The 15,512-nt window shown below is 41.2% G+C and overlaps 1 protein-coding gene across 2 annotated transcripts in view; it reads left to right on the top strand.

The window, feature by feature from the left end:
• cs (citrate synthase) overlaps window positions 1-14,511 on the top strand; it is a 55,452-nt gene extending 40,941 nt beyond the window's left edge. For both annotated transcript variants that reach the window (XM_060937319.1, XM_060937320.1), the window contains exons 9-11: window positions 898-999; window positions 4,456-4,665; window positions 12,926-14,511. In XM_060937319.1, coding sequence (XP_060793302.1) covers window positions 898-999; window positions 4,456-4,665; window positions 12,926-13,096 — 483 coding nt within the window. In that variant the 3' untranslated portion in view covers window positions 13,097-14,511. The remainder of the gene's footprint in view (window positions 1-897; window positions 1,000-4,455; window positions 4,666-12,925) is intronic.
• Window positions 14,512-15,512: the final 1,001 nt, after the last annotated feature.

Below are 15,512 nucleotides of genomic sequence, written 5' to 3'. Positions count from 1 at the left end.
TTCTCTGCTCCCCCAAATAGTCTCCCTAATTTAGTCCTGGCTAATTCCCAACCACCAGTCAGGTCTCTTATCATATGACCGCTACCAATCCCTGGGAGGGTGACTTGCTCCCACTGCGAAACATAAAGCCAGCCACCCGCATCTTTCCAAACTGCTGCTCATACTGCTTCATCGGGTGGCTTCTGCTTGCATGAGCTCACAGATGCCCATGTTTGGCTCATGTCGTTGTGATTGATAGGGGAGTGAGAGCATGGCTAATTTTGCTCTCTTGGGGATTTAGCAACGGATAGCTGGGATTCATACTCTTGGCCCCCCAGACAATAGGGGAGCCAATTATTATATTTCATTATTTATTTTTAATTTTGAAAATACATGTGTAATGTGTCGGGTCTCCCGATAAACCTGTTTTAAGTGTATATTCTTTAGTGCTATGCATAGCTTAGCAGTTTTCACAAGAGGGGGCATTTGACAGCAGGCACTGCAAAATGCACCTTTTATAAGGTTAAACAGATTTTATCATTTCTAGAGTTTTAGTCCCAATATACAAGAGTGAAATCTCAAAGGAATGCTTTTTCATTGTGAAAGCATTAGACCAGTTTAGACAATGAAAAAATGTCACATGGGCTTTGTTTAAACATTTTAATTTTAGCAGGCATTGTGCATTGTTGATGCAGCTATAATTTTTTTTTTAACAATTGTACTTGAATTAAAATTACGTTATTATTATTTTATTAACCCTACCCTGTCAAATTAACCCTATTAATTATAAATGTATGTTTTGAAATAGCATTTTCAAATTTAGCATTTGAATAAAGTCCAGAATATGCTGCTATATCTACATGAATATGAAACATGAAAAGCCTCATATATCTGATGCTTTTTGTCTTTTTCCTGCAGGAGGTGCTTGTGTGGCTAACAGCCCTCCAGAAAGAGCTTGGTGGCGAAGTGTCTGATGAAAAGATGAGAGATTACATCTGGAATACACTAAAATCTGGCAGGGTGAGAATTTCAGGAGCACAACACTAATTTACATTTTGGCACTTTTTAAATTCTAATTTACTTGTGTTTTTACACGTCTTTTTAGAAAAATCCATATCCAAACACTGGGTTCTTCTTGTGTGGCACATTCTTTTTCCACTTAATGTGAAGCTCGATTTTTGGTCTCCTCTAACTTTTATCTGTACATGGTTTTGATGATGATCTGTTTACTTGAACAGCTTGTCCATCAACCATTCAGCTTTCAGCAGGCATTTGATGGGTTAAGCCTGCTATATTGTAATGAAACTAGCGTTTACTTGTGGGACCCACTAGTAAGGCCCAATCCCAATTCTAATTTCTACCCCTCCCCCTTCCCCTCCGCCTTCCCCTTGGCCCTTCCCCTTGAAACTGAGCTACAAGGGATAGGGCTTGAAATTCAACCCTTACGTATTGGGATAGCCCTTCAACGATCGCATACGTCATCGCGTACCTCCGTCAGCGTTTACGTTAGCAAAACGCAACCAAATGCGTCATTGGCTGCGACCAGCCGCTACAGTCAGAGCCAGAAATCTCTGCTGGCAGGGTGTGATTTGTTAACTAACACCACTGAATGGGATATCTTTGGCGCTTCGTGCACCACATCCGACAGAATGAGGTGTCAGAACACTCATGTAAACAATAAAAGCGAGAATAACAGAACAAAACGTACGCAGTAAAGCAACCGAAAACAATACTCACTCCCAAAGCTTTTTAGCAGCAGCTTGGATTTCAGAAATCGCTGCTCATTCTCAGCTCGAAAGCGAATCAAGCGGCGTGTTTCCTCTGGATAACAACTTAAAACACGTAAATAATGGAGAAAATACATTTATGACAATCTTTCGCCGCGGGAACCGCCATCTTTCTGAAATCCGCATGAAATCTCGCTGAAATCCACATGGCATTGTGGGAAATCACTCAAACCCCTTCGTTCGGAGTCAGCTCCAGGAAAATCTCCGTTTGGAGGGGTACAGAAGCCCTCCCCCTTCCCCTACCCCTCCGCGTTAACTGGGATTGGGATACCCCTACCCCTTCACGTGAACGCGCAAAATGGAGGGGAAGGGCCAAGGGGTTGGTCCAAGGGGTGAAATGGGATTCGGCCTAAAAGAAACTGTAGAGTGCAGCTTTGTTTTTTCCTCCAATTCTTTGGATGAAACCATAAAAATATGCCGAATGGAGCCCTGCCCACTTATCTCATCTCGTCTCATCTCATCTCATTATCTCTAGCTGCTTTATCCTGTTCTACAGGGTCGCAGGCAAGCTGGAGCCTATCCCAGCTGACTACAGGCGAAAGGCGGGGTACACCCTGGACAAGTCGCCAGGTCATCACAGGGCTGACACACAGACAACCATTTCACACTCACATTCACACCTACGGTCAATTTAGAGTCACCAGTTAGCCTAACCTGCATGTCTTTGGACTGTGGGGGAAACCGGAGCACACGGAGGAAACCCACGCGGACACGGGAAGAACATGCAAACTCCACACAGAAAGGCCCTTGTCGGCCACGGGGCTCGAACCCGGACCTTCTTGCTGTGAGGCGACAGTGCTAACCACTACACCACCGTGCCGCCCCCCCTGCCCATTCTCAATTTCCAAATAATATCAGACATTTACTATAAGTTGCTTAATATGCAGAACCTACTTTTGGGAACAAATCTTAGAATTTTTGCCCTGTCTTAAACATTCGGTGCCAAAGTTGATTCTTAATTTACTCAAGCAGTTGTAACTCAATCCATAATAAATGGATTTACACAAAATGTGAAGGGATTTATAATGACAATTCTGAGTTTGTCTGCTGTGTTTGGGGTGTTGGTCATCAGTGGGGTCAAATTTAAATTCAAGCACACACATCTCAGGAACTGTAAATCTGATGAAGGTAAAATTTGCTTCAAAAACACTGCTGGCATCAGCTGTCACAAGGCATTTCACAAAGTTAGCATTGAGTTCTGTCGCAGTCCCCCCCGTTTTAATAAAACTGTACCTTGCGCACTAAGAGTTGTTTACAAACAATGTCTCAGCCTAGCAGATCATTGTGGCTATATTTCCAACTGTAGTTGCTTAATGAAGTCCAGGTGCTGAATTTTCTGGGTTTCTGTCAGGCAGGTCTTTTGTACAATCCTTCCAAACAGCCTCTTATCAAGTATTCTTCTGGTTGTATCTCATCTCATTATCTCTAGCCACTTTATCCTTCTACAGGGTCGCAGGCAAGCTGGAGCCTATCCCAGCTGACTACGGGCGAAAGGCGGGGTACACCCTGGACAAGACGCCAGGTCATCACAGGGCTGACACATAGACACAGACAACCATTCACACCTCCGGTCAGTTTAGAGCCACCAGTTAACCTAACCTGCATGTCTTTGGACTGTGGGGGAAACCGGAGCACCCGGAGGAAACCCACGCGGACACGGGGAGAACATGCAAACTCCGCACAGAAAGGCCCTCGCCGGCCCCGGGGCTCGAACCCAGGACCTTCTTGCTGTGAGGCGACAGCGCTAACCACTACACCACCGTGCCGCCCTCTGGTTGTATCATTAAAATAAATAAATGCTGAATTCTCAAACTGATATTTGGTTTCCCGTTTAATCTCCACCCTTCTACTGTGCCTGGTGGAAACATGTCCTCTTCCAGGCAAATGTTCAGACTTTGGATTTTATTAATTATGGTCATGTCAGTGTTTAATGGCATTTTCAAAGGCTTTTGATTTCTCCTCCCCAATCCTTTAATCCGTTATCTTGCTTATGCAGGTCAACAATGTTTGAATGACCATTTTTGCACATTTTTGTGAAATTTCTAGAGCCAAGTATTTACTACTTTTATGAGCGTTTTAATTAGATCATGAAAGAAATGTGCCGTATTGCACAAATTTGGTCAGTCTGCATGTTGGCTGAAAATGTTAATGATGTTGTTAAACACTAAGATGTTATATCCACAGTAGATTGTGGTATGAAGGAGTGTAACTGAGAGGGGAAACTAGTGAATGTTTCTAAAGATGCTTTTATTGTCGTCTCTAAAGTACATCAGTGAGGTTGATGGCTTCTTTGACTTGAATGAATACTGAAGACCATTGTTGTACCTAACTGTAGTACATCCCTGAAGGGGGTGGAATACTGAAGCACGGCAGGTGGGGAGTGTTGTTTACACAGACTTTTTTTTTTTTTTCCACTGTTTTTCCTTGTTTTTCAGCTTTTCACACATACACACTTGTGCAAGGAGAGGGGTTCCCTTCCAACCAGAGTTGGAAGAGAACCCCTCTCTTTGCGCGCTCTCCCTCCTTTTCTACTCTCTGCAGTTATTGCAAAGCACACAGACACTAGGTTAATTGGGAACAGGTGTACTGACTTTGCCACTCCCCTTCCCTGGCCCTGCCCTCCATTAACAAACTGATGTTCGGCCACACCTCTGCTGCCACACTAACCTCTCCTTTTTATTTATCCCAGGTGGTGCCTGGTTATGGGCATGCTGTCTTGAGAAAGACAGACCCACGCTACACATGCCAGCAAGAGTTTGCCTTGAAACACCTTCCCAATGATCCCATGTTTAAGTTGGTGGCTCAGCTCTATAAGATCGTGCCCAATGTACTGCTGGAGCAGGGCAAGGCCAAGAACCCTTGGCCCAATGTTGATGCCCACAGTGGAGTACTACTGCAGGTGAGGCATTACCCACACATGATCTTAACCTCATTATCTGGAGTCTAGTGTTTAGGTTAAAATTTTAGATACAATTTGATTTGGGGGGGGGTTTCTTCAGTCAGTAATTTTAAAAGGTGGTAGACAATATCCAAGCTAAAAGAATGAGTTCATTATCATCCCATATGATCCCCTCAAGGGGGGTTGGGTTTCTGTATATCCACTCCATTTTTGCCCATCACTTACCTGGGTCAGGTCAATCTGCTGAGCATCCTCTTTTATGAGACGATACCCCCCCCCAAATCTTTTCTTTGGGCATCCTCTGGGTCTCTTCCCTATCTGTTCTTTTTGCTACCCATCTAATTATTTCAAAACATTCAGTGAGCTTCAGTTCTGCAGGCAGAAATATCTTGTTCATGAGAGAGATCAGAGGAGAATGACCTGACCAGTTTAAGCAGGCACAGATACAGAAACTTGAATAACTACTCTTCACAACCATACTGTGTAGAAAAGCATTCAATTTTGTACTTGAATTTTATTTTGCTTTCCACACTCAAGGAATATCTCGCCGTACCCTTAGACATGTGAGCAGGTTAAGTCACTCAAGAGTTAAAACTTGTCCTCCATTTTAAAATAAAATTCAAGTACAAAATTGAATGCTTTTCTGCACAGTATGGTTGTAAAGACTAGTTATTCGAGTTTCTGTATCTGTGCCAGCTCAAACTGGTCAGGTCATTCTCCTCTGATTTTGTGCTTCAATATAGACCTTAACAGAAAATTGTGGACAGCATAGTACACACACACGCACGCGCGCGCGCACACACACACACACACACACACACACACACACACAAACTTAAAATAAATAATAACCTTGTTCTGTCATAGAGCCCCAAGTCCAAAAATTATTTGGGAAGCTGGTAAACTGTAAATACAGAATGCAATAATTTGCAAATCTTGGAAACCCTATGTTTAATTGAAAATAGTACAAAGATAACATATCAAATGTTGAAACTTCTATTTATGTATTTTATGTGTGTGTGCTCATTTTGAATTTGATGTCAGCAAGACGTTTCAAAAAAGTTGGGGCAGAGGCACATTTACCACGATGTAGCATCACCTCTACTTTTAACAACACTCTGTAAATGTTTGGGAACTGAGGAGACTGGTTGCTATAGTTTTGAAAGAGAAATGTTGTCCCATTCTTGCTTGATATATAATTTCAGTTGCTTAACAGTTCAGGGTCTCCTTTGTCATATTTTGCACTTCATAATGCAGCAAATGTTTTAAATGGGACACAGGTCTGGACTGCACTGGCAGTTTAAACTGGACTGCCAATTTAGCACCCAGACTCTCTTACTACAGAGCCATGCAGTTTTTTAATATGTGCAGAAAGTGGTTTGGCATTGTCTTGCTGAAAGAAAGAAGGCCTTCCCTGAAAAAGATTTTGCCTGGATGGCAGCATGCACACGCGCGCATGCATCCATATATACACACTCTTGGGGTGTAACAATTCGTTTTAACAACAATTCGATTCGAATCACGATTCGTGGTTGCCGATACGATTCAAGGACGATTTTGGTTCATTTAGAACGATACGATCTGAAACGATTCAGTGACTTAAAATCAATTCAGTAACTTTTTAGCCAAAAATTAAACCAGTGTGACTGAAATAAATACCTGGATACTGGACAGTGCAGGTGAAGTTTTCTAGATTCCTGTTGTTTCTTGTAAGGGAATCAGGTATCATTATGGATATAAACAAGTAAACAACAATTAGTGGCAAATGCATTGACATTTTATTTGAATTAAGTGCAACCAACACTTTAGGTTGAAAGAATAATAATAGTACTTCTAAAACTTCTGCTTTTGTTTTTCCAACACAAAAATATTACAATATTATCAAATATATATTTTATTACTTATGTATTTATCAAAAATAAAGTGCAACCAATTTTTTTTAGGTTGAATTAATAACAGTATTAACATAAAAAAATTTCCCGCTCGCCGGCTTCTCCTCTGCTATCCGCCATCATGCTATGTTTTGATTTGTGCTGCTGCTGGTGCGTGACGAAGACGTCACAGACGGGCAGACTGAATCGGGTAACGTTTAACGCCTTTATCATTAAAAGTGCTATAAAAAAAAAACCACATCAGTATAAAGTCTGACGTGATTAAATCCAATGTGTTATTTCCTAGTGTCGATACAATCGATTGATTACCTTTTAAAACGATATTAGATCGATGTATGTCGTCCGGAAGGCCAACTTGCCAAGCACAGATCATTGTAGTTGGATCGTAGGAAAATAAATCGATGTAGTGGATGAATTGTTACACCCCTTCTGTCTGTCTGTCTGTCTGTCTGTCTGTCTATCAATTAATCTCATTAAGCATTAATGATGCCTTCCCAGATGTACAAGCTACCCATTTCATGTGCACTAATGCACCCTCATACCATCACGGATGCTGGCTTGTGAACTGATGGGCCCGAATGGTCCTCCTCCTCTTTAGCCTGGAGGATGTGGTGTCCATGATTTTCTAAAGAATTTTCATTTTTGATTTGCCAGCCCTCAGGACAATTTTCCACTTCGCCTCAGTCAATTGTAAAAGAGTTCAGGCCCAGAGAAGGTGGCGGTGTTTCTGGATATTGTTTGTGGTTTTAACTTGCATTTGTGGATGCAGTAATGAACTGTTTTCACAGACGATGGTTTTCTGAAGTGTTCCTGAGCCCATACAGTGATATTCACTACAGATGGGTGTCTGCTTTTTCATGCAGTGTCGCCTGAGGGCCTTGAAGATCACAAACATCCAGTGTCTGTTTTCAGCCTTGTCTCTTGCATACAGAGATTTCTCCACATTCTCTGAATTTTTTTATTATGTCCCATAGATGATGTGGTCCCCAAATTCTTTGCAATTCTCCATTTGAGGAACGTTATTCTTAAATTGTTGCACTGTTTGCCCAGTCTTTCACAGAGTGGTGAACCCCTCCCCATCTTTACTTCTGAGAGACTCAGCCTCTCTGTGATGCTCTTTTTATACCCAATCACGTTACTGACCTGTTGCCAATTAACCTTATTATTATTATTATTTATTTATTTTTAAGCATTGCACAACTTTTTCAGTCTTTTGTTGCCCCTGTCCCAACTTTTCTGAAACATGTTGCTGACACAAAATTCAAAACGAGCTCATATTTTTTTCAAAAAAAATAAAATTTCTCAGTTTCAACATTTCATATTTTGTCTTTGTACCAGGCTTGTAGTACTCGAGTCCAGGACTCTGATTCGAGTCCAACTTGTGCCCTAATTTTAAGGACTTGTGACTTGACTTGGACTCGTGCATTAACTGCATTTGGACTCGTAAATTAGAGACGAGGACTCAGATTTTTTTTTTCTTTTTTTGTAACCTGCCATAATAATAATTTTGGCATAAGATATATATTTATATCTACATTAATTTTTATACTAATTTTGAGCAAGAGAATGCACATTCACCTTTTCATACACCATGTTCAGGAACAAGCTAACATTTAATGGCGCTAAAATGCCTGGAGAGAATGCCCCTAGGATTGTCCACTTTGCTTATACAGACTTTTTGTGCAATGGGGGAAAAAATGCACTGCTATGTGTTCCATATGTAGAAGAGGTATCAGACATGACGGGGACAACCTCAAACTTCAATCGTCATTTGGCAAGACTACACCCAAAGAAGTAAGGGACACTCCATGTTCATTGTCCTGTTGATAGCGGGGCTTGCTTGCTGACCGATGAACTAGCTAGTGTTAACCCTTTCTTGTGTTATTTGCCCTGTTGATAGCGGGGCTTACTGAGCGGTGAACAAGCTTTTTATCTGTAGCCTATTGACTTAAATGGGGCAGTCGAGCAGTAACAGTCATCCAACACAATAGCAGAAATGGTTTCACATAAAGGCACCAACAGCCACCGTCAAATGGTGCAGTTGGAGTCTTGTTCTCAGACTTGACTCGGATCAATAGTGGACTCCACTCCATTTTCTTTCATGACTTGAACTTGACTCTGACTTGAGACTGGACTCAGACTTGGTTTGTTGACTCGACTACAACATTGCTTTGTACTTTTTCAATAAAATAGAGGGCAAATTATCACTTTCTTTCTTTACAGTTTACACAGCGTCCCAACTTTTTTGGAATTGGGGTTGTACTCAAGCAGGCCTCATATTTTCATGAATATATTCAAATTCAACTTAAAGCATATACGCAGAGCCATGGCCTCCCTTTCGTTTATAAATGCCTTGAGACCTCAAGAATGGCACAGGAATAGTTTTTTAAGCATTTAACAATAAATCTAATACAGTCATTTTTATAATTAGTGATTTATTTAGGTAGCCGTCTGAGTGAATGACCTTGACGTCCATAATGTCACAGCAGGAAGTCTATCAGTCTCATCGCCATTTCCGCTATACTAAAACACAGAGCTGACTGCAATTCCGATCCTCCATTTTGAGCTAATTTATCGCCATGCCATGTAGATGTGTTTGCTGCACCCGCCAGCAACACGACAGGTGGATTTATGTTGCATTCGTGGTCCAAGAATGCTCAAACTGCAAAGATTTGGACGCATTTTGCAAGTTGTTCTTGGGTGCCTATGCAGTGGTCTCTCCTCTGCTCTGCACATTTTACTGAAGACTCGTACGAAATCTCTGATCTGTTGAGGAGCGTTGGCTATGAGCCCATATTGAAAGAGGGTGCACTATCAACAATTAAAGAAAACTACAAGAAAAGGAAAGGTGTTTTTTTTTTTTTTTTTTTTTTTAAATTTATTATTTTAAAAGCAAAGTTCAGTTGCACCAGTCCTCCCGGAGTGAGCTGAGGGTTGTTGCTAAAACCCGGGATGGAACGGGATGTGACTTATTGCTCAGGCAGTGACCTCCCTGCGGTTGTTGCTAAAACCGGTGACGTCCCGTTCCACCCCGGGTTTTAGTAATTGCCTGAGGTGAGCAGTAATGGCGGAGTACTCCGTATGGACAAAATGGAGAATGAGTGGAGCAGCCGTCTTATTTCTAAATTGGATATCGCTGCCATCTCGCCCTTATGTGGAAGAAGTGAATGAACGGAGAACTGAACGAACAACATAAACTCAGGTTGTTTCAAAACAATTGGCTACAAGATCGGCCTTCAAGAAGCGAGAACAGACGGGTAAGCTCCGACTCTCATTTGGATAAAAAAAACAAACGCGTTGTTTACCTGCATTTAGATTAATACATGTAACTTGTTTTGTGTATTTAAGTTAGCGGTATAAGATTATTTAATTTGCTTCAGAAAGTGATTCTCTCAGTTCATCTGATTTTACTTAATTAGCCTTTTACGTTTTATCAGTGAAAATGCATGCATATGCAACATCCAGTGCTCAGCGTAAATGAGCACACCCCCTTTGAAAAGTAACATTTTAAACAATATCTCAATGAACACAATTTCCAAAATGTTAAGACAGAGTTTTTAATATAACATCTGTTTAACTTATAACGTGAAAGTAAGGTTTATTACACATTTTTTCAGTTTTACTCAAATTAGGGTGGTGCAAAAATGAGTACACCCCACAACAAAAACTACTACATCTAGTACTTTTGTATGGCCTCCATGATTTTTAATGACAGCACCAAGTCTTCTAGGCATGGAATGAACACGTTGGTGACATTTTTGCAACATCAATATTTTTCCATTCTTCAACAATGACCTCTTTTAGTGACTGGATGCTGGATGGAGAGTGATGCTCAACTTGTCTCTTCAGAATTCCCCATATGTGTTCGATTGGGTTCAGATCAGGAGACATACTTGGCCACTGAATCACTTTCACCCTGTTCTTCTTCAGAAATCCAACAGTGGCCTTAGATGTGTGTTTAGTCATGTTGGAAAAGTGCACGACGACCAGGGGCACGGAGTGATTGTACCATCTTCTCTTTCAGTATAGAGCAATTTATCTGTGAATTCATGATTCCATCAATGAAATGCAGCTCCCTGACACCAGCAGCACCCTTGCAGCCCCACATATGGCCCTTTTCCACTACCCTTTTTCAGCTCACTTCAGCTCGCTTCAGCTCACTTCAGCCCGACACGGCTCGCGTTTCGACTACCAAAAACCAGCACGACTCAGCTCGTTTCAGCCCTGCTTAGCCCCTAAAACTCGCACCGTTTTGGAGTGGGGCTGAAGCGAGCCAAGCCGTGCCGAGTGAGGCTGGGGGCGTGAGCAGACACTCCCCTGTGCACTGATTGGTGAGGAGGAGTGTCCTCACATGCCCACACACGCCCCGCGAGCGCACTGGGATCTGTAAACACCGCAAACCCGGAAGGAGAATAATTACGAATTACGAGAATTTCTGAAGCCTTATGCGCCTCGCCTCATCTATACGCTCTTGCCAGTATCTGTCCGCGTTGTCGGTGACAACAAGCCACAGCACCAAGACCAGTAACACTAACGACTCCATGTCCTCCATGTTTATTGTTTACTATTCGGGTCGTGAGACTACCGCTTAAAAGCTCACTGATGTCACTGTTTGCGCTGCTTAACGACATCACGTGACGTCCACCCACTTTTGCTAACTCCACCCAATGTGTCCACCCACTTCCAGCCAGCACGGTTCAGCGCGGTTGTAGTCGAAATGCAACTCCAACAGCCCCGCTCAGCCCGACTCAGCACGGCACGGCTCAGCCCGACTCAGCCGCGTTTGTAGTGGAAAAGCGGCATTAAGGACACCGCCACCACCATGTTTCACTGTAGGCACCATGCATTTCTCTTTGTATTCCTCACCTTTGCGACGCCATCCAGTTTTGAAGCCATCAGTTCCAAAAACATTTATCTTGGTCTCATCACTCCAGAGTATAGAGTCCCAGTAGTCTTCATCTTTGTCAGCATGGGCCCTGGCAAACTCTAGGCAGGCTTTTTTGTGCCTGGGCTTTAGGAGAGGCTTCTTTCGTGGATGGCATCCATGCATGCCATTCCTCTGCATTGTATGCCGTATTGTCACGGGAAATGGTCACCCCAGTTTGGCTTTCTACTTCTTTAGATAACTGCCATGAACTTGCATGCCGATTTTTCTTCAACCCTTCTCATCAGAAGACGCTCCTGTCGAGGTGTTTTAACTTCCGTGGACGACCTGGACACGTCTGTGAGATGGTTGCAGTTCCATCTTTCTTAAATTTTTGTACCACTTTTGCTACAGTATTCTGACTGAAGCTTTGCTGATCGTCTTGTAGCCTTCACCTTTGTGGTGTAAAGAAATTATTTTCTTTGGGGAATTCTGAAGAGACAAGTTGAGCATCACTCTCCATCCAGCATCCAGTCACTAAAAGAGGTCATTGTTGAAGAATGGAAAAAGATTGATGTTGCAAAATGTCGCCAACTTGTTCATTCCATGCCTAGAAGACTTGGTGCTGTCATTTAAAAATCATGGCGGTCATACAAAGTACTAGATGTAGGAGTTTTTGTTGTGGGGTGTACTCATTTTTGCACCACCCTAATTTGAGTAAAACTGAAAAAATGTGTAATCCAAGTTATATTATTAACCTTACTTTCACGTTATAAGTTAAACAGATGTTATATTAAACTTTGTCTTGTCAACATTTTGGAAATTGTTTTTCATTGAGATATTGTTTAAAATGTTACTTTTCAAAGGGGGTGTACTCATTTATGCTGAGCACTGTACATATACAAGTTATAACACCTATCCTGTTTTAATGAGAGTCAACCCACAATCAGTGAAGTCAAATCAGTCTTAGTTGAGCAAGTCGGTCACGGTATTTCTTACTTTCACCATGAATTTTTATTTATATGACTCTTGGTCTATAGCTGTAAAAGGCCTCGGCCTTAAAACCGGTTACCGCAGTGACATCACACACTCAAGCATGGCAGGGCAGCTCAAACGCCAACTTTGCGGTTGATTTTAACACTCAAAAAAACTTTATTTATTTATTTTTTTATTCCCATTTATGCAGCATCCAAGAGTGGAGATGCTGTCCACTCAAATTTATTTAAAAAAATAAAGGTTCTGCGTATCTGCTTTAAACATTCCTCCAACTTTGACCTGCCCACTCATAATTGTCATTATTGTATGTAGGTTACCATAAATTACATTTGTTATATTGAGATGGGTTTTTTCCTGTTTTCATTTGCTGTAATCAGTTATATCAAACTTGATTACATACTATTTCTTGCTATTTTTAAATTTTTAAAATTGAGAGAGTGTACTGTGCATTTTTATGTGTGCTAATTTACATACATTTTTGCTAATACATTTGTGTACATTTGTGTAGTATTACAGCATGACTGAGATGAACTACTACACTGTGCTGTTTGGAGTATCTCGGGCCCTGGGTGTACTGGCTCAGCTGATTTGGAGCAGAGCACTGGGCTTCCCTCTGGAGCGTCCCAAGTCCATGAGCACAGATGGCCTTATGGCCCTCATAGGGGCCAAGTCGGGCTAGGGAGAGCAGGCCAGTATAGCTGAGGAGATGGGATGCAGAAGGTTTAGTTGTGAAATAATTCTTTGGACTAAAGAGTTTAAAGATAAATTCTACTTAAATTAAAAAGGGCCGTTGTTCAATACCACTCTTGTTAAATCTTGAGACATTTTACAGATTTAGTCAAAGTACTTGTGACGGAGTTTTCCTCTTATTACATATCCTATACCAATTCTGATTTTACTTATTTTTGCCCCGGTAGGTTAAGATACATAAAATAATGAAAGGTGCTGATGAGCAGTAATTATTTAGTGAGACACTTGATCTGTGTGTAAATATAACATTTACTGGAATAAACAGACAGTTTTCCCAATAAAGAAACAGTTTTTTTCCCCCCACAGCCTTTGTAGCAAAACCTTTTAGTATTTTCCCTTTTAAAATAATTTCTCATGCCTTACCTGTTTAGTAATGGAAGAAAACGTACATTACCCTTCTGAAACCTTATTCATTGAAATGGTATGACCAAGCATCCTTCTTCCAGGTTAAATATCACTAATTTCTCCCAGCAGTAGCACACAAACTACAAAATGGTATTTTCTAAATTTAACATAAATTCAAGGGTTTACCATTTCAGCTGTGAACACTGGGCAGATTTTTCAAAAGCTGAATGTGATGCTACAGATTTACAGCTTTATAATAGATTGGTGTCATTAGCTTGTAGACTTTCATTAATATTAGTGTTATTGTCCAAGAGCATACTGAAACGGCAGTCAGAGCAGCCAGTGCTTACACTTTGCTGAACCCAAAAATGTTTTAATTTTTTTAGTATAAAAAGAAATGCTTGCTAGACGCTTTCATTTTTAGGTCTGGCAAACCACCAGTCATCTTTTGTGTTGAGTTCTTTTGGATTTCTAAATTGTATAAAAAATAACGGAGTACATAATTTTTGATTTTATTTATGTTTTGTAAATACATATATTTAAATATATGTAAATACATGCATTAAAAGTTGTAGTTGTCAGTGAGTCTTATCTCATGCATAGGGTTGTTTTTCACTGGGATGGCGCAGGCTGGTGCTGATTTTGTTTCATGTTTGCTTGAAGACATTCAGTAGTTGAAATTCTATTGCACTGTCAACTGACAGGTCTGTAAACACTCCACATATTAACCAGAATACTTATTTTCAGTCATTTTCCCTTTCTTTATAGGTTTTCACAAATCCAGAGGTTTTATAAACAAGTATTCAATGCTCTACACCCCCCCCCCCCCCCCCCCCCCAGTTGTTCTCTGTCTTGATCACTGTATTGGAGAGGACATGAATTACTCAAAGTAACTAATGAGCAAAGTACACAGAATGGGGATGTTGGTTGAATGAAAAACCTATGCTTCGTTAAACAAATGGGGTGCTGTTGCAGGGGCAATAAAGGTTTTTAACAAAATGGTTTCAGAGCATTATTTTCTGCTGACTCACAAAAATGTGTACCACGAAAATATACACAGTTAGTTGGGAAAGTGTTCAGACCCCTTTTAGTTTTTTGCACATTTTGTATAATATTTTCATTTTTAGAAGAATCATTAAATGTACTTTTCTTCCATCAATCTTTGCACAATAAGGACAAAGTAAAAACATGTTTGTTCAATTTTATTCAAAATTGAAATCTCTTGGAGAAGTATTCAGATCCTTTATTCAATACTCTGGAGAAGTTCTATTGGCAGGAATTGCAGCTTTGAGTCTGCTTGGGTAAGTCTCTACAAGCTTTGCATGTCTAGGTTTGGGTAATTTCTCCCATTCTTCCTGACAGATTCTCTTAAAGTTAAATGGGGAGATGCATCCAGTATCTCCACAGATGTTCTGTGGAGTACATGTCTGGGCTTTGGCTTGAGTCCTCAAGGATGAGCCACTCCAGCATGTTTTGGCTGTTTGTGCTGGGTTGTTGTAATGCTGAAATGTGAACCTTCATACTGGTCTGAGTTTGTGGGCACTTTGGAGCAAACTTTTCTGATGTTCTCAGGCTCCTTGAAGTGTTTGCCATGTGCTTTTTAGTCTGGAGCTTCTGTCTAGCTGCTCTAAATTAAGGCTTGTTTGATGGAGTATTTTGAGATGGCTGTCCTTCCAGCAGATTTTCCCAGTTCTGTGAGGCCACTAGGTTCTTGCTCACTTCCTTCATGAGAACAGCATAATTTTCTTCATGCTCTCAGGGTCTTTAACTTCCTGCCACATACGTTTTACTCAGGAGTGGCTTTTGTCTAGCTAGTCTAATTTAAGGCCTGGATGATGGAGTATTTCTGAGGTTTTCCTTGCTTGGCATGGCTATGGGTTATGGGTCACTAGCTTGACCAAGGCCCTTTTAGCCTGGTTAGAGTTTGAATTGGTGGACAGCCCTAGAAAGAGTCCTGGCGGTTTCAAACAGCTACTCCTCTCACAATGTTGGATTCCATG

The sequence above is a fragment of the Neoarius graeffei genome, chromosome 13 (assembly GCF_027579695.1).
Source record: "Neoarius graeffei isolate fNeoGra1 chromosome 13, fNeoGra1.pri, whole genome shotgun sequence".
Classification (NCBI taxonomy): Eukaryota; Metazoa; Chordata; class Actinopteri; order Siluriformes; family Ariidae; genus Neoarius; species Neoarius graeffei.
This window is presented reverse-complemented; position numbering and strand designations above follow the sequence as displayed.